General features: G+C 44.1%; 1 protein-coding gene across 4 annotated transcripts in view; it reads right to left on the bottom strand.

Moving 5' to 3' along the window:
* Positions 1–1,111: 1,111 nt before the first annotated feature.
* Positions 1,112–19,348, bottom strand: part of lmbrd1 (LMBR1 domain containing 1) — a 182,635-nt gene continuing 164,398 nt past the window's right edge. For 3 of the 4 annotated variants that reach the window (XM_033021890.1, XM_033021891.1, XM_033021893.1), the window contains 2 exons: positions 7,821–7,912; positions 1,112–1,753 (listed from right to left, as the gene is read on the bottom strand). In XM_033021890.1, coding sequence (XP_032877781.1) covers positions 1,631–1,753; positions 7,821–7,912 — 215 coding nt within the window. In that variant the 3' untranslated portion in view covers positions 1,112–1,630. The remainder of the gene's footprint in view (positions 1,754–7,820; positions 7,913–19,348) is intronic. The other variant, XM_033021892.1, reaches the window with a different exon arrangement.

Below are 19,348 nucleotides of genomic sequence, written 5' to 3' on the forward strand. Positions count from 1 at the left end.
AATCCTCCCCGACAGCACTAGCGAACACTCCCCCAAGGACATTGGTTCCATTCCAGCTCAGGTGCAGACCGTCCTGTTTGTACTGGTCCAACCTCCCCCAGAACTGGTTCCAATGCCCTAGAAATTTGAATCCCTCCCCCTTGCACCATTTTTCAAGCCGCGTATTCATCTGCAATATCCTCCTATTTCTACTCTGACTAGCCCGTGGCACTGGTAGTAATCCAGAGATTATTACCTTTGAGGTCCTACTTTTAAGTTTATCTCCTAGCTCCCTAAATTCACCTTGTAGGACCTCATCCCTTTTTTTACCTATATCGTTGGTGCCAATATGCACGACTACTGGCTGTTCACCCTCCCCCTCCAGAATGTTCTGCAGCCGTTCAGTGACATCCCTGACCCTTGCACCAGGGAGGCAACATAGCATCCTGGAGTCTCGTTTGAGAAACGCCTATCTATTCCCCTTACAATTGAATCCCCTATTACTATTGCCCTTCCACTCTTTTTTCTCCCTTCCTGTGCCGCAGAACCACCCATGGTGCCATGAACTTGGCTGCTGCTGCCTTCCCCTGATGAGCCATCTCCCCCAACAGTATCCAAAATGGTATACCTGTTTAGGAGGGAGATGACCGCAGGGGACTCCTGCACTACCTGCCTATTGCTATGCTGGCTATTGGCCACCCGTTCCCTTTCTGTCCTCTTACCATTTACCTGCGGTGTGACCAACTCACTCACATGACAATACAGGAATAAAAAAGTGCATAGTGTAATATTTATAAAAAACAAGAAATTGTGTAATGAAATTTTGCTTTTTAGAACGATGTTAACTGTTCTATTTATTTTAATCCAGTGAGCAGAGGTGCAAATCATCTTTGTGACCACAGTTCAACTTCTTGCCTTCACTTTAATGTCACTTGTTGTTGCAATGAAAATGGGATGAATGAATCAGAGCCATACTGACATGCTTCACTTCTGAAGTGGAGTGCGACTTCCATGCAGCAATGATTCTCACCACAGTCCAGACACTCACGACTTGAGCCACTGCACATGGGATATTAAGTGCATGTAACACTGGGTTGCCAGAGAAAACCAAAATCAAAAATGAATCTCTTGCATGTTTCAATAATAGTTTTATTATAAAATTAACTTCTATGTCACACCTTTTTTTTTAAAATTGCTCAATTGGACCTGACAGTCAGTGATTACTTAAGTTAAATTCACAATGAAAACTGTTAACCAAAGCATACATTGCAGTATTTAGTGTTGTATGAATCCACAAAATTAAAATGAATCTGCAACCCAATGGTAAGAGGCAAAAAACATTTAATAGATGTAATTACAGAGATTACATGCAGTGATCATCAAATTATTTTGCTTAATTTGCAGCTATTTAAAAAGTTAGCAGCCCCTTCCAATGCATTTGAAAAAGGTTGCCTGCTTAAGATTTGAATGTAATACTTAACATTGCATGGATTTTTTTTAAATATACACCCCACACATCCATCACCTGCACCCCTTCTTCAAAGTTTTCACTCAAAAGAGAAACAAATGCAATACATTTTCCACACTGTTTGAAACACTGCAATATAGAGATTTTTTTTCACACAAGAGCCAGAAGGTAAGCATTGTGGAATTAAGCATGATGTCTCTCCATTAAATCATCATCACTGAAGTCTGAGTCATCATCATCTATCTCCCCTTCAATGACTGATCGCTTTCCTTTGCAGCAAGAGATAATTAGCCCAATTAAGAAAACCTGCAGACAGAAAACAATCCTATTAATGTCAACCATTAATTGTGAATTTTAAAAGGTGACATTTAAACCAAGAAGTGTCAGAGTAACATTGCTCTATATGCTACAGAGATTGAATAAATGGAATTGAATAAATTGTATTAGCCAAGTATATATACATACAAGGGATTTGCCTTGGTGCTTCACTTCTAAATGATAAACACACGATATACAATTAAAAATAAAACATTATAATTTAAACATATGAAAATAAAATATCAGAGCAAAAAGAGGCTACAGACTTTTGGCTGTTGAGTAGAGCTAATGCCTGTAGAAAAAAAGCTGTTTTTATATCTGGCTGTGGCGGCTTTGATAGTCCGGAGTCGTCTCCAGAGGGAAGTACTTCAAAGAGTTTGGGGCCAGGGTGAGAGGGGTCCGAGATGATCTTGCCCGGTCGCTTCCTGGCCCTTGCAGTGTATAGTTCGTCAATGGGGGTGAGGTAGCAGCCAACAACCTTCTCGACATTTCGAACAATGTGCAGCCTCCGGATGTCACGCTTGGTGGCTGAGCCGAACCAGATCATGATGGAAAAGGTGAGGAAAGACTATGATGGTAGTGTAAAACTGGACCATCATTGTCTGTGGCAGGTTGTGTCTTCTCAGCTGCCGCAGGAAGTACATCCTCTATTGGGCCGTTTTGACTGGATTCGACGGTGGCCTCCCATTTAAGGTCCTTGGAGATGATGGTTCCAAGGTACTTAAATGACTCCACAGATGTGACTGTGGTGTTGTTGATGGTGAGTGAGGGGAGGGGAGGGTGAGCTCTCCCAACGTCTACAATCAATTCCACTGTCTTAAGAGCATTGAGCTTCAGGTTGTTATATGGCACCAGGAAGCCAGCTGCGTCACTTCCTGTCTGTCGGCAGATTCCTCCCCATCCTGGATCAGTCCAATCAGGATTGTGTCGTCCGCAAACTTGAGAAGCTTGGCAGCGGAGTCTGTGGTGGTGCAGTTGTTGGTGTAGAGAGAGAGTAAAGGAGGGGAGAGTACGCAGCCTTGCGATGGTCCTAGGCTGAGAGTCAGAGATCTACTTTCCAAACCTCACATGCTGCTTCCTGTCAGGAAGTTGATGATCCCCTGACAGAGGGGTTCAGGCAGTCAGCTGGAAGAGTAGCTCTGGCACAATGGTGTTGAATGCAGAGCTAAAATCCACAAACAGAATCCTTGCATAGGTCCCCTGGCGGTCTAGGTACTGGAGGATGAAGTGCAGGCCTAGGTTGACTGCGTCATCCACTGATCTGCTTAGTGTACAGGGATAGCAATGTTACCATCAAGTGCTCCCAGGCAAGGTAAGCATTGTCAGAGTACAGCTCTATGCTCCAAATCAGACTTCCCACAACATAGGGGTGGCACCGTGGCCCATCGGTAGAGTTGCTGCCTTACAGCGCCAGAGAACCGGGTTCGATCCTGACTGCATGTGCTGTCTGTATGGAATTTGTACATTCTCCGCGTAACCTCGTGGGTTTTCGCCAGGTGCTCTGGTTTTCTCCCACATTCCAAAGACATACAGGTTTGTAGATTTATTTGGCTTCGGTAAAAAATTGTAAATTATCACTAGTGTGTAGGATAGTGCTAATATACAGGGATCACTGGTCAGCACGGATGTGGTGGGCCAAAGAGCTTGTTTCCGCGCTGCATCCCCGAACTATATGAATTTAAAAAAACCTCTGGGAAAAAAAAAAAAAATCTGAAAAAATTATTCAAGGACTAGTCAGAGATGGGTTTTAAGAAGGGGAGAGAGAAAGTGGAAAGATTTAGTCAGATAATTCCAGAGCACATCTGGAACAGAATGGGAAGTTTTCCGTGAGTTATTTAATTCTGTAATTTAGATTACTTCTGTATTTAAAATTAAATTTATAATTACAATTCTCAACATTTTTCAGAATTTTAGTCAACAATAAACTAGCTATCTGCAAGAGGCAGATAAAGTCGATTTAGCAGTCAATTATGACTGGTTATCTGAGTAGGTGGTAATTAGTCAGATGCCATTTAAAACTTGGCTAACTTGAGTGTGGCTTAAAGTGCATAAAAATATATAGGTTAATTCTCTTGCATTATATTCCATTTGAGTAGGGTGTGAAAGCCAGTAATCTGGTGCAGCCTCAGAAACTTGGTGCCCTTATTGTGGTAATTCATGTCAGCTTTAAACAGCATTTTTTCTATCCAACTTTTAACAGTTGGCATGTTTTTATCAAAGTATATAAAAAGACAAATATAGCTATAATATGGAGTGTCCTGGCCAACTGTCGTCTTCACAATCCTGTCCACTTGACTCACCACTTTCACAAGAAGGCAAAATTAAAGGATATAAGGAGTGGCTTAAAACGGCAAAGATGATTTGTAATCCACCGTTTAAAAATTTTAAATGACATTTTATTCCTTTGAATATCAAAAGTATTTTTGTTTATCTATCCACATTATTAACATAAATAGTTCTGCACATGTCATTTTGGGAGTCTTGCCAAATGCTTGATGATGAGATTCAACATTGATTGGGGACTTTTATCTCAACACTGCTCTTGGTCTACAGCTAATGCAAAAATTGTTGGTGCTGTGGACAGCAATCGTCAATAAAACAGTAAATGACCCTTGTCATCTGACACAAATAAATTGGAATCTTTTGTTCTTTATGAATGCCTACAATATGGTGATTTAATTTAATTTAAATCCCTTATTACTTCTGTCAAGAAATCTCAAGGTGGCAAAACAAATTATTGGAGAGCTAGATATTCATTTTCTGGTGCCGTTCCAACATCATTGTTTCTGGAGTTACATTGGATTCATGGAATATCTGCAGAAGAACATCTACACTTTAAGGAAAACACAAATGAAAGTGAGATTGAAGGTTGTCTACATGGCATTTGTGATGTAGGGTTGTAAGCTAAACCAGAAGGTTAAGGTGCACGGGATTTAAGGTGACTTAAGGGCCTGTCCCACTTGGGCGACATTTGGGCGACTGCGAGCGTCAGTGACTGACGCTCGTAAAACCGTCAAGTTGCACGACATACACGCTGACGTATGCTGTCATGTGGGTGACGCCCGGTTAGGGTTGAGGCTGTAAAATATTCTTCCTTAAATGCATGGATTTTAAACATTAATATATTAAAATTAATACAATAAAATCAATTGTGCAAATGAAAAGATGTCTGAGTCGTTCAGTTTTATTTATAGATGTATTGGTCTGCTTCCAGATCCGATCACCAGGGATGGATTCAGTGAACTCGCCCCTCCCGCCCCCATCCCTCCTTTTCCACTCCCCCCTACCCTTCTCCCCTCCCCTCTCCCACCCTTCTTCCCTTCTCCCCGCTCCACTCTTCTCCCCCTTTTCCACTACCCCCCCTCCACTCAGATCCATGCATTGCAGGAAGAATATTTTACAGCCCATCTGTGGTCCCTAACCCCAAACCTAACCCTAAGCCTAACTGGGCGTTACACACAGGACAGCATACGTCAGCGTGTGACAGGGCACTCGACATGATGAGACACCCAAATGTCGCACCAGGATTTTGAACATTCAAAAATCCTGGGGCGACAGGGAAGCACCGCGCATTACCGCACGTCACTGCATGTGACACCACGCGTCACGTGCGCATCACGACGCGCCAACCTATTTTTAGGCTGTTGCGTAAATGACGCGCAAATGGTGCCCAAGTGGGACAGGCCCTTTAGTCACAACAACAGGCCCTTTAGTCATATGGATTCAGAACTGGCTTACTCATAGGGTTGTTGTGGAAGGGTATTCTGGCTGGAGAGTCTGTGACCTGTGGAGCTCTGCAGGTATCTGTGGTGGGACCTCTGCTGCTTGTGATATATATAACAATGACTTTGACATAAATGTAGATAGGTTGGTGAGTAAGTTTGCATTCGACACCAAGGTTGCTGGAACTGCAGACAGTGAGGAAGGCTATCAAAGTATGCAGCGGGATACAGATCACCTGCAGAAATGGGTGGAGAAATGGCAGGTGGAGTTTAATCCGAGTCAGTGTGAGGTGTTGTACTTTGGTAGGTCGAATGCACGGGTAAATTATACCGTTAATGGCAACACTCTTAACAGCATTGATGTGCAGAGGGAGTCTGGGTCCATCGCTCCCTGAGAGTGGCAACACAAGTAGATAGAGAGGTAAAGGTATATGGCATGCTTGCCTTCATTGGTCAGAGCATTGAGCATGATGACTTCCTTACCCAACCTGTCCAAGTCAGGAAGTCATGATACAGCTCTATAAGGCTTTGTTTAGACCACATTCAGAATATTACATGCAGTTCTGGTCAACCCATTACAGGAAAGCTGTGGAAGTTTTGGAAAGGATGCAGAAGATGTTTTTCCAGAATGCTGCCTAGATTAGGGGGCTTTAGCTATAAGGAGTGGTTGGACAAGCTTGGATTGTTTTCTCTGGAATGCCAGAGGTTGAGGAAGGGGAGACAGTCAGAACCATTTTCCAGGGTGGAAATGTCAAAAACTAGAGGCCGTAGTTTTAAGGAGAGAGGGGCAAATTTTAAGGGAGATGTGCAGACAGGTTTATTTGCACAGAAATGGTGGTGGAGGCAGATACGATTATGTTTAAGAGGCTTTTAGATAGGCACATGGATATGCGGGTAATGGAGGAATAGTGATCACGTGTAGGCAGAGGTGGTTAGTTTAACCTTGTATCATGTTCAGTTCGGGAATTACGAGCCAAAGGGCCCATTTCTGTGCTGTACAAGTAAAATGGACAAGGGAGAGCCAGTGGATGTAGTGTACCTTGACTTTCAGTAAGCCTTTGATAAGGTCCCACACAAGAGATTAGTGGGCAAAATTAGAGCACATGGTATTGGGGGTAGGGTATTGACATGGATGGAAAATTGGTTGGCAGACAGGAAACAAAGAGTAGGGATTAACGGGTCCCTTTCAGAATGGCAGGGAGTGACTATTGGGGTGCTGCAAGGCTCGGTCTGGGACTGCAACTATTTACAATATACATTAATGATTTAGGTGTAGGAATTAAAAGTAACATTAACAAATTTGCAGATGACACAAAGCTGGGCGGCAGTGGGAATTGTGAAGAGGATGCTATGAGGATGCAGAGTGACTTGGACAGGTTGGGTAAGTAGGCAGATGCATGGCAGGTGCAGTATAATGTAGATAAATGTGAGGTTATCCACTTTGGAGGCAAGGACGGGAAGGCAGATTATTATCTGAATGGTGTCAGGTTAGGAAAAGGGGAAGTACAACAAGACCTTATGTCCTAATACATCAGTCACTGAAGGTAGGCACACAGGTACAACAGGCAGTGAAGAAAGCTAATGGCATGTTGGCCTTCATAACGATAGGAGTTGAGTTTCGGAGCAGAGGTCCTTCTGCAGTCGTACAAGACCCTGGTGAGACCACACCTAGAGTGTTGTGTGCAGTTTTGGTCTTCTAATTTGAGGAAGGACATTCTTTATATTGAGGGAGTGAAGCGTAGGTTCACGAGATTAATTCCCGGGATGGCGGGACTGTCATATGATGCAGCGACTCAGCTTTCATTCACTGGAGTTTAGAAGGATGAGAGGGGTCTTATTGAAATATATAAAATTATTAAGGGATTGGACAGGCTAGATGCAGGAAACATGTGCCCGATGTTGGGGGAGTCCAGAACCAGGAGGCACAGTTTAAGAATAAGCGGTAGGCCATTTTAGAATTGATATGAGGAAAAGCTTTTTCACACAGTTGTGAATTTGTGGAATTCTCTGCCTCAGAAGACAGTGGAGGCCAATTCACTGCATGCATTCAAAAGAGTTAGATAGAGCTCTTAGTGCTAGAGGAATCAAAGGGTATGGAGAGAAGGCAGGAACAGGGTACTGATTGTGGATGATCCTGCACCTATCGTCTATGTATTGTTCTGTTCTGTGTCTGTAAAAAAAAATCACCCATACCATAAAGCTATGAAGCCTGACATTCCTGCTTTTTCCATTTATCCACAATATTTTCTGCTGGCCTCAGATTCACTGTAAGTTTTGGAAAGATCAATTCAAATGTAAGAACTAACAAGCAGGCAAATTCTAACAATACTTACTGCAATAAATGCCCAGTTTCCAAAGTAGTAAACGACATTGAAGAACCAGAACTTGTGAAGGAAGAGGTATGTCCGTGTCACTGTGCACTGATCTAAAGTTAAAAATAAAAATAATAATCAATGGCTGGAAACCAAAATGGTCAATGACTCTTGTGAAACAAATCACGAAAATAACGATTTCTTAATTTCTCCCCAGCTCCAATGTTCTTCCCTAATTCTGAATTTGCTAATCCATTCTGAATTTGCTCCTTTGGGTTTAGTGTGCAAGTGTTCACTCAAGCCCAAATAGCAGGTTGTTTGGCTGCGCAATACCTTCACAGTCAATCACAATAATATTTTATTAGTCAAGTATGTTTTGCAACATACGAGGAAATTCATTTGCCAAGTCAGTCATACAAATAAAAAGCAACAGAACACACAAAATACATTTTAACATAAACATCCACCACAGTGACGACTCCATATTCCTCACTGTGATAGAAGGCAAAAAAAGTTTCATCTCTTCCCTTCTATGCTGTCCCGCGGTCTCGAGCCCTCTGCTGACGGGACGATCTTGACTCACTCCGCCTCGGGGCGATCAGCTCCTGCATGGGGGCGGGGATGTCAGCTCCCCAGCGGCGGCGATCGGACCCCGGGTTGCGGCTGGTCGAGCCTCTGCGTCGTTGGAGCTTCCCGAGACTGCGAGCTCTTGATGGTAAGTCCGCAGGACGTGGTTGGAGCGATCCCATGCAAGGGATCAGCTCCAATGTTAAGTCCACACCCAGCGGTAGGGCTCAAAGTCAGTCCGAGGAGGCCTCCAGCTCCATCGATGGTAGGACGCAGAGTGACCGGAGATGCGACCCGAAAATTAATCGCTTCTCCGGCAAGGTAAGTATCTGAAAAAAAGTTTCCCTCGACCCCCTTCCCCTCCCTCCACATAAAACAAACCGGAGAACATTTACACAAACTTTTAATACACACTAAAAATAAAAAAAGACGAAAAACAGTTCTCTGTTGGCGGGGCTGCCAATCGTGCGGCTCAAACAACTACTTCTAAATACTATTTAAATACTTCTAAATAATATTCGGAATAGATTTCCCTCAGAAATGATGTAACTGTAGCCTTAAATTTAATGTCTGTTAATTCACATAGTTTTCAACATAAAACCTCAGATCATTGCAGAAACCAATATGGGAGCCAGCATGAGAGTCTTGTATCAATGCGTTTTATTTCCAAAGCAATTTTTAAAATTTATTTTGCACTGAGAATTTCATCAATTTAATTTGTGTTTAAAGGAAAAATTTGCATGGCTTATTTTCCTATCACATATTAATCACCGCTATTTCAAAAACAACCCATTAAATAATGCTTTATTATTACCAAGCTGAACAAACACAGCAACTCTGCATTAGAAATGTTAGCTTGCTGGGGATTTGGTGTTGCAAATTCAGAATAAATAATAATAACGTTTAGCCTTATTTCAATTTGCTTACTTAATTTAGAATATTTACATAATGTGCAATAACATAAAATATAATGTAATTTTTAATAAATAATACATTTTTTGGCAAGACTCTTATACTCCAACTAATTTGAATGCTCAAAGTGAAATGTTGCCAGAAGTAATCTGAAGACAGCATTCTGCACATCCTCAGAAATCCAAACTTGAATCAAGTGCAGAAATCGCTAAAATTAACTTGCGCGAATTAACAGTAAAAATACAATAATGTTAACAAATCTCTCACTCCAGATGCTTTCAATTTTACATCCATTTTACTTGTCACATCCTCAAAAAATTGCAGAAGATTAGTCAAGCATGATTTCCCTTTCATAAATCCATTTTGACTAATCCTTTTACTGCTATCCAAATGCCCCATTATTACCACTTTAATAATTGATGCCAACATCTTTCCCACCACCGAAGTCAGGCTAACTGGTCTGTAATTCCCCATTATCTCTCTCGCTCCTTTCTTGAAAAGTGGGATAACATTAGCTATCCTCCAATCCACAGGAACTGATCCTGAATCTATTGAACATTGGAAAATGATCACCAATGCGTCACCTATTTCTAGAGCCACCTCCCTGAGGACCCTGGGATGCAGACCATCAGGTCCAAGGGATTTATCATCCTTCAGTCCCATTCGCCTACCCAATACTATTTCTCGCCTAATGAAAATTTATTTTAGTTCCTCTACCCCCTTAGATCCTCTGTCCTCCAGTACATCTGGGAGATTGTTTGTGTCTTCCTTAGTGAAGACAGATCCGAAGTACCTATTCAACTCTTCTGCCATTTCCTTGTTGCCCATAATAATTTCACTCGTGTCTGCCTTCAAGGGGCCCACATTTACTTTGCTACTCTTTTCCCTTAACATATCTAAAGAAGCTTTTACTGTCCTTCTTTATATTCCTGGCCAGCTTCCCTTCGTACTTCATCTTTTCAGCCCGTATTGCCCGTTTTGTTTCCTTCTGTTGTCCTATGAAAGTTTCCCAATCCTCTGGCTTCCGGCTACTCTTTGCTGTGTTATACATCTTTTCTTTGAGACACAAAATGCTGGAGTAACTCAGCGGGATAGGCAGCATTTCTAGAGAGAAGGAATAGGTAATGTTTCCGGTTGAGACCCTTCTTCCGAAACGTCACCCATTCTCTCCAGAGATGCTGCCTGTCCCGCTGAGTTACTCTAGCATTTTGTGTCTATCTTCGATTTAAACCAGCATCTGCAGTTCCTTCCTACACATTCCTTCAGATTTTTCAATGTGATCTAATGCTCATACAATTCCATCGCTATATGCTTTAATCCATTAATCGTATATATATATATATATACTCCAGTTTTCTATTTCCTACTCAATTGGTTCACACAACTTTTTATAATGGATATGAAGCTAATGAAATGAATGTCGGTGGAAGAGGGTGGGGGGGGGGGGGGGGGGGGGGAAGAGATTCTTACTACCTACTACTACTACAGAGGGTGGTGCGAGCCGGCAGCCCTCCCAGCAGCGTGTTAGTTTTTCTACTTTTGTGTGTTTTTAATGTCTCTCTGTGTGTCTTATCTGGGGGGGTGGTGTGGGGGGGGTAAGGGGGAAACCGTTTCGGTCGCCTGATCCCGTGGCCGAACATCGAGGATCGGTGCGGCCTTTCCCGGAGACATGCCTGGGGCTTCAGCAGCGGGCGCAGCGAGGACGCTTTCGGCGCGGAGCGGGCGAGCCCTCGCAGGGGGTCGCCAGAGGGGAGCGCTCCATTCGTTGGCCCGCGGCAGCCTGAAGCCGGTCTGCGGAGCTCCAGTTGGCGCTGCGTCTGGAGCCTGGGATCCCTCGTTGGGGACCCAGGAGGAGAAGAGCTCCGACCGCCGGCCCGCAGCCAACTTCTACCGCGGGCGCGTCGGGGGATTTACCTTCCTGAGCGGGGTCCCTCGTCGGGGATCCCTGGAGAGGCGCTCCGACTGCCGGCCATGCAGTCTGCGGTGCTTCTTGCTGTGGCGCGGCGGGAACTTTAAATCTTCGACCGCCGGCCTACACCAACTTGAAGCCGCGGTCTCCGGTGGGGAGGCAACGATTCAGGACTTACCTTGTCTGAACATCTGGACGCCCGCAGCGGCGACTGCGGAGGATTGTGGTCCCGACCACGGGGGAAAATGGAGGAGGACTGGCCAAATTTTGTGCCTTCCACCACAGTGATGAATGCTGTGGTGGATGTTTGTGTTAAATTTTTATTGTGTATTGTGTGTTTTTTTTTATTGTACCGCTGCTGGCAAATTCATTCTTGCCAGGCTTTGTCCTGCCCTTCCACTCTTCCAGCTTTCTTCTCCCCACCGCCCAACAAACAGTCAGAAGGGCCCTGACATACAGGTTTGTAGGTTGATTGGCTTTGGTAAAAAAAATGTAAATAGTCCCATGTGTGTAGGGTATTGTTAGTGTATCGCTGGTCAGTGCTGATTCAGTGGGCAGAGGGGCCCATTTCTGTGCTGTATATCTAAAGTCTAACAAATGGTTGGTGCCTGGAAATTACTGCCAGGGGAAGTAGAGGAATTAAATCTAATAGTGATGCTTAAAAGGCATTTTGACATTCACACAAATAGGCAAGGAATCAAAGGATACAGACCACATGCAGGTAAATGTGATTAGTTAGACTATCATCATGGTCAGCACAGACGTGGTGGGCCGAAGGACCTGTTTGTATGCTGTTCACTCTGGCACACTATTTGATGCCCACTTTGAGAGCTGTCTTCAATTCTTTCTCAAATGATATTTAGAACCATCAACTATACAAGTCCTCTCCACTCTTTCACCCCCTGCTAAAAATCAGTTTTAGAATATTAACAGTTAATTGTTATTGCAAAGCAATAAAAGCTCATACTTTGGGGAACAAAGACAAATAGATTGCATTCCACACCATCTGCCGTTCTCCTGTGATTCACTTGAAATACATACTGTAGCAGCTAAATGCCATCTACAGATGGTTCACTATAGTGGTCTCAGTAATCAAATCATTACAATAAAGAGCTGACCTACCTAACCTTCAAATGGCAGAACTTGGTGTTCAACAATGGTAAAAGGACACTCACTTTATAGCAATGGAATATATAGTTCAGTTAAAGTCATAATTAAAATAACCCAACAAGAAAATGAGCTCTTTTTGGGAGAAGTCACGGGTATTAGCATAACATTTTAAAACATAAAAACACAAGATGATGTGTTTAAAAAAATAATAGTTTAAGTTTATTAAATGAGGAAGGAAATGAGTCAAAGCCAAACATTGGAAGACTTAAGGGGCTGTCCCACTGCGGCAACCTAATCTGTGAGTTTAGAAGAGTTTGCCCTCGACTCAAACTCGCAGCATGGTGGACACGTGGTCCTAGGAGATCCTATGAGGTCACTGGAACTCTCCTTCATGCTCGAGGGAAGTTCCCGCATACTCGCATGTTGAAAATTTTTCATGAGTAAAAATTGGTCGGCATGGTTCTATTTAACTCGTAGTGCAGTGGAGTGGGGTCGCTATGTAATTACAGGCAGTCGAGGGCAGCCGTAGGCAATCTCCTTCGCCGACCGGGCATTTTAATTGGCTCATTGGAGTTTTCAGGACCAAGGAAAACCGACCGGTAGGTTAAACGCCCGCTAAACTCTATCAAACGTCATCTGACATCTTAAAAGTGTCTCCACTCCTTCTCCACCCCCCCTTCTCCCTCCCCCACCCCTCCCCCCCCCCCACCTCCGCGCTCTCTAAAGGACTTAGCATACACTGTGCAGCCGTCTTTTACCTTCCTCTTCATCGCGGATGTGATTTCAGACAGCGTTCCCCCGCTTTCCCTGGCCCCTTCCCTTCATCTAACACATTGGCTACTAACATAGTTACATAGCACATGCTGCCAAAATAATTACACAATAAAGAATGCCACATTACAAATTTCCCCATCCCTCCCAATAGCTGCTATTTCATTCCCAGGCAAGTGAAAAAGCACTAAGATTGATAGACTGAAAGTTACAGTACATTGTACACTAAATTCTCCAGTGCTGATAAACTGGTGCCTGCAAATTAAGCATACACATGTGGGTAGAAGATTTATCATAAAACTGAATGTAAATTATTCTATTCCACTTATGTTATTTTAATGTATAATTATACATACTCTAGTACTGATACATGTCTACTAATTTATTAATTTGAATACCGCAGATGTTTTACAAGTATTTGAGCCTTTCCACGAAGAATACTAATACTTTGACTATATGACACATAAATGTACAGAATTGATTTGTAACATAGTTTTTTTAGGTATTCTAAAAATAAATACTAGTAAACAGGGATAATTTATCCAATCGTATAGGATATACTTGTATTTGGAAAAAGTTTAGTTTACGAGGAAAAACTCTGCATGGCATTGGCTGGGGCTGGGGAAGATCATGTCTTATCAAATTGACAGTTTTTTTGAAGTAGTGACGAAGATGACCGATAAGGCGGATAGAGTAGCGGATGCGTCTATATGGACTTCAGTGTGGCGGCACCTGGTGGCTAGCCACGGGCATAGCGAACCCTCGGCTCAGGAGGGAGCTGTTGAGCATCTCGGAGTGGGAGGCATAGTGTCACGGGATCAGGCCCTGGGTGTTTAAGGTCGGGTAACGCCTGTGCACGTTGTTGGAGTAGGGAGCAGCATGGTAGTAGTAATAAAATACATTTCGTTCTCACAACTTTGTGTTCGACTAATTCTTGGAGGACTGCTGTGAGTCCCCACTACACTGGTGACCCCGACGACCAGGATTGTAACCCTGGAAACATTTCTGAGAAAAATGCACCTCGCTCAACCCGCTGCTCCCGCCTACCAGGCTAAACTCAACGCAGTCGCCCTGAAGCTACCTACCTTTTAGACCTCACAGCCGGGGGTATGGTTCCGTCAGGTTGAGTCACAGTTCCACGGCATAATGGTCGCCGAGACCCGGTACAATTACGTAGTTAGCGCTATCGACCAGGAAATGGCCAGTCGGGTTGTGCCGTACCTGGATAATCCCTCGGCGGTGGGGAAGTACGCAGGCCTCAAGGAGCTGCTGCTGCGATTGCGGGAGAAGGTCGGCGCCCTGTCTCCCATCCCGACTTCTCGGCACGGCATGGCCCTTTTCCATGTGTCGCCGACGCTGGCTCTGCCCTTTTGTCTTTCTGACCCGCAACACCCACCGGTCGCTGTTGTAACGGCCCTGTGAAGGTCCCTTTTGGGTGCTGAGGCACGGGACAGTGACATTTGTACTGGACATGGGGTCCAGCAAGAGACTGTGTCCGTTGCGCACCTTAAGCCGGCCCATTTGGACCTGAGCGAGCCGGTTCGAGTGGCCCAGCCTCCTCGTCGTGGGCGCCCGCCATCGCAGGTTCCTGTGTGTTCTTCCAGGCGGGTCAAGGACTCTGTTCGGGTGGACGTGTATACGCGGTCAGGCTGCCTCGTTCGGCGTCCGGTCCGTTTTGGTGCCTCCGGTTCTGGGGGGGAGGGTCAGGTTGAGCAGCTTAACCTGGCAAACTCCTTCCGCATCCATCGTGGTCTTATTCCACATCATGAGCTTGGGGCTAGTGTGTGGTCTATGCCGTGTAAATATCTGCATGGCAAGATGTTCACGCTTGCTCCGCTTGGAAGTCGACCTGCTTCCCAATGACAAGCATCGATGCGTAGACATCATCTCTAGGCTGCACCATGTTAATTCTGAGCGTGATACTATCAATGTACTCCGTGCTCGTGTCACTTCCGGCTTGGTAGTCCACTTTGTGCACTTCCTTCTTTCTGCACTTTGGCAACGTGGTTGCGACTGCCACATGTCCCTACACGTCTGTCCGTAGGCTGGACATTGCTGCTTGTCCATTGCATGCTCCTTGCCACAATACATGCACGCTTTCGCTTCTTGATTGTGCTTGCCTTGGCTTTTCTTAGGCTTAGCCCACTTGCTTTGCTTGTGTGGGTATTGCACAGCCGTGCCTCTCTTGCCGCTCTGCTGTCTGATTTTGTGGACTACAGCAGCAGACCTGCTACTTCCGGTGAAAGCTTGGAGATGTGACTCAGCAGTCTCAGCACTCTTGCAGATGTCGATACATCCGTTGAGAGTGAGCTTTCTTTCCTGCAGCAAACATCTCCTCATCTGCGAGTCGCTAACGCCCAACACAATCTTGTCACGGAGCAAGCTGTTCGTCATACACTGGCAGAAATTACAGGTCTTCGCTAGTGAGGCTAGCAAGGAACGATTCAAAGTTCTCACCTGCTTCTTGCTCTGTCTTGTTGAAGAGGTATCGCTCATACATCTCATTCTTCTCGCCAATGGCGTAGCTCTCGAACGAGCGAATGATCTCAGCCAGTTCTTGGTTTTCCTCGTCGTTGGCGAACACAAAACTGTTGTAAATCTCCAGTCCTGATGGGCCAATTGTATGGAGAAACAATGCTGTCTGGTATGCTGGCGTTTGCCTGTCTAGCTGTGCGACCACGCTGTAGTTGCCCACATCCGACGCCATGTTTTCCAACCCTCAATTACTCCGCGGTTAATGGGGTCGGTGGTCGTATACCGTTCACGGGAGGTGGACCAGCAGCGTGCTGTGGAGTGCTACCGGTGGCCATCTGCGCAGGTCCCGAAGAGCACAGTGGCCTCCGTCATTCTTAAATGGAAGAACTTTGGAACCACCAGGACTCTTCATAGAGCTGGCCGCCCGGCCAAACTGAGCAATCGGGAGAGAAGGGCCTTGGTCAGGGAGGTGACAGAGCTCCAGAGTTCCTCTGTGGAGATGGGAGAACATTCCAGAAGGACAACAAACCCACCAATCAGGCCTTTATAGTGGAGTGGCCAGACAGAAGCCACTCCTCAGTAAAAGGCACACGACAGCCTGCTTGGTGTTTGCCAAAAACCATGAGAAACAAGATTCTCTGGTCTGATGAAACCAATATTGAACCCTTTGGACTGAATGCCAAGCGTCACGTCTGGAGGAAACCAGGGACACCTGGCCAATACCATACCTACGGTGAAGCATGGTGGTGGCAGCATCATGCTGTGGGGATGTTTTTCGGCGACAGGAACTGGGAAACTAGTCAGGGTCGAAGGAAAGATGAACGGAGCAAAGTACAGAGAGATGCTTGATGAGCGTTCTGGACCTCAGACCAAAGTGGTTCACCTTCCAACAGGTCAACGACCCTAAGCACACAGCCAAGACAACGCAGGAGTGGCTTCGCGACAAGTCTGTGAGGACAAGTCTTGAGTTCACCCAGCCAGATCGCAGATTTGAACCCGATCGAACATGTCTGGAGGGACCTGAAAATAGCTGTGTGTGGTGGCACCCGGTGGTTAGGCCTCGGCAGTCGGGGGCAGGGTCACGTGACTGGGCAATGGCAGGAAGGAAGTGTCACGGGGTATAATGATGTGCCCTAGTATATAACTAACCCCGGGCAACCTTCCCTCTCTCTTGCTCTTCCTCTCTCTTCGCCCAAGTGTCCTGCCACCTCAGCAGGAGCTCAGCTCGAGCCAACGAGGCAACAGCCTTGCAGCAGTAACAATGACTTTTGTGTTAAAGGACTAAACGTGCATGTATATCTAACCTATTATTCCTGAATAAAGAAACCGTTATTCACGACGGTGTCTCTACATGTGTATCGACGCTTCCTATCCAACCTGACAGAGCTTGCGAGGAGCTGCAGAGAAGATTGGGAGAAATTACCCAAATACAGGTGTGCCAAGCTTGTAGCGTCATACCAAAGAAGACTCGAGTCTGTAATCGCTGCCAAAGGTGCCTCAACAACATACTGAATAAATTCACTGTAGTTATGGTCAACAAAATGAGAGATGGCATTTAATCTGCACAAGTGTGAGGTGAATGCCGGGGGGGGATGGGTGTTCAAATACAACTTAGGAAGAATGTACAATTAAAATGATCAGTTTGAAAATAATATATAGCAAAATTAAAGCTGTAATATATTAAAGAAATGAAAGTGTTTCTTATTTATATTTTATACTTTAAATATTTCGGCTCCATTAAGATTGGCCCGCTTGAAAAAAATGACAAAACAGTCTCCATGCATACATTACAAACCTGCTTCACAAGTATTTTGCAATGAATCAGTCTATTTTAGGAAAATAAGGAATTAAAATTACATTTATAAATACTGCCATTACTGCAATGCGGGCAAAAAAAATGATTTTATCCTATCCCACTCAAATACTTGTGTTAACAGAATTAAATTAACACTTCACACAATAAACTGCTTGGTACTAAGCATCAAATGAAACCTTAGATCCATGACAGATTGTGATTTACTTCAGAACGCAATGACAAAATAGTCCAATGAAGAAGATATCCAAAGCTTTAAGCTCTGGTGTTGAACTAATGAAAATAAATATTTTTAAATCAAAGAGTACCGACTACTTTGAAAAACAAAATCTAAAAAAAACAAAGTAAATAAGACTAATTTTAAAATCTGGAAGCTTATATTTTCTGCTCCAGCTACTATTTCATCCCTCCACTGCTGGTACCCTATGATCGCAGTGGGCATGATCTTACTAAAAAATTGGTAGCAATCCCCAAGGCTTCTTCGACAAACATTACCAAACAGCTGACCTCCAGCACCCAAAAGGATAAAAATAGCATACTCAGGGAAACACCAATATCTTCAAAGTCCACAAATAACACACAAAACTAACTTTGAAATCTATCATACTTACTTTATAACCACTGGGGCTGAATACTGTCTCTCCCCGATCAACACAAACAAAGACTGAACAGACTATAGCTACATACTCACTGGAGTTCAGAAGAATACATGATGATCTTACACAAAATCCTAATGGACATTTACAGGGCGGATGCTGAATCTTTCCTTCACTTAGTGGGGGTACTGGAACTAGAGGACATTAGTTCACCATAAGGAGTTGCCCATTTCAGACAGATGAGGAGCAATTGCTTCTCGAGTCAAAATTGTACAGTGCAGGAAGTCCAAGAATGCTGCCTGATCCATTGAGTTATTCTAGCACTTGTCTATTTTTTTTATAGCAAACCATCATCTGCAGTTCTTTGTTTCTACTCTTCCCTCCTTTATCCTTGATGGTCCGACCTTTTCCATGGTACCCATCTTGTTTTTAATGTACATTTAAAGGCCTTGGGATTTTCTTTAATCTGACTCCCAAAGACATTTCAAGGCCCCTTTTGGCCCTTCTAACCATCCACTTGAGTTCTTTCCTACTTGGTTTATGACCAATGTGGAATTCATTGCCACAGAAGGCCGTGGAGACCATCAATGGGATATTTTTGAGGAGGCGATTGATAGATTCTTGATTAGTACGGGTGTCAGGGGTTTTGGGGAGAAGGCAGGAGAATGGGGTCGGACTGAATAATTGAAAAATTACAAATGGTTGAGTTTTTAACAATAGGTGTTTGAAATTTACAAAACTCATTTCAGTTTGGGCTCTTCACAGCAGCTAGTCGGAGTCAGAGAAAATTCAGACCAAATTTCACATCTGTATTAAAATGAAGATCCCATTGATGTAATGCTATTCAATATTCAATTCTCCCTCAAAACTATCCACCCACGCAATCTTTTACTGCTAATTGTAAAATAAATTGCTTGTTCATGTGTATTGAATGCCATTCTGTGATCTCAATCTAATTTTCACAAGCACTAATAACATGATGCACTTCAGTGGGAGGAATCAAAAGGTAGATATCAGTTAAGGGTCGAGAGACTGCAAATGGGTGGTGTACAAGGGGAATGAAATACAAACATTCAGCAGGCAAGCACAGAAAGTAATTAAAAGGACAAGTGGCACCTTGGTCTTTATTTTAAAACTCCCATGCCCGGAAATAGAGAAGTATTGCAACAATTGCACAGGGTGTCGGTGAGGCTGTACCTGGAGTACCACGTCCAGTTTTGGTCCCCTGTTTAAGAAACCAGTCCAGGCGACATTCACTGGGCTAATTCCTAAGATGACAGGGCATCTTAAAACAAAAGCTAAAAGCTAAAAACAAAAGATGCTACTTTTACTTCTGTAGCTTGCAGCATTGTGTGCAGTTTTATTTTAAACTTACCCTTTAACATTTGATTCCTTC

The sequence above is a fragment of the Amblyraja radiata genome, chromosome 5 (assembly GCF_010909765.2).
Source record: "Amblyraja radiata isolate CabotCenter1 chromosome 5, sAmbRad1.1.pri, whole genome shotgun sequence".
Classification (NCBI taxonomy): Eukaryota; Metazoa; Chordata; class Chondrichthyes; order Rajiformes; family Rajidae; genus Amblyraja; species Amblyraja radiata.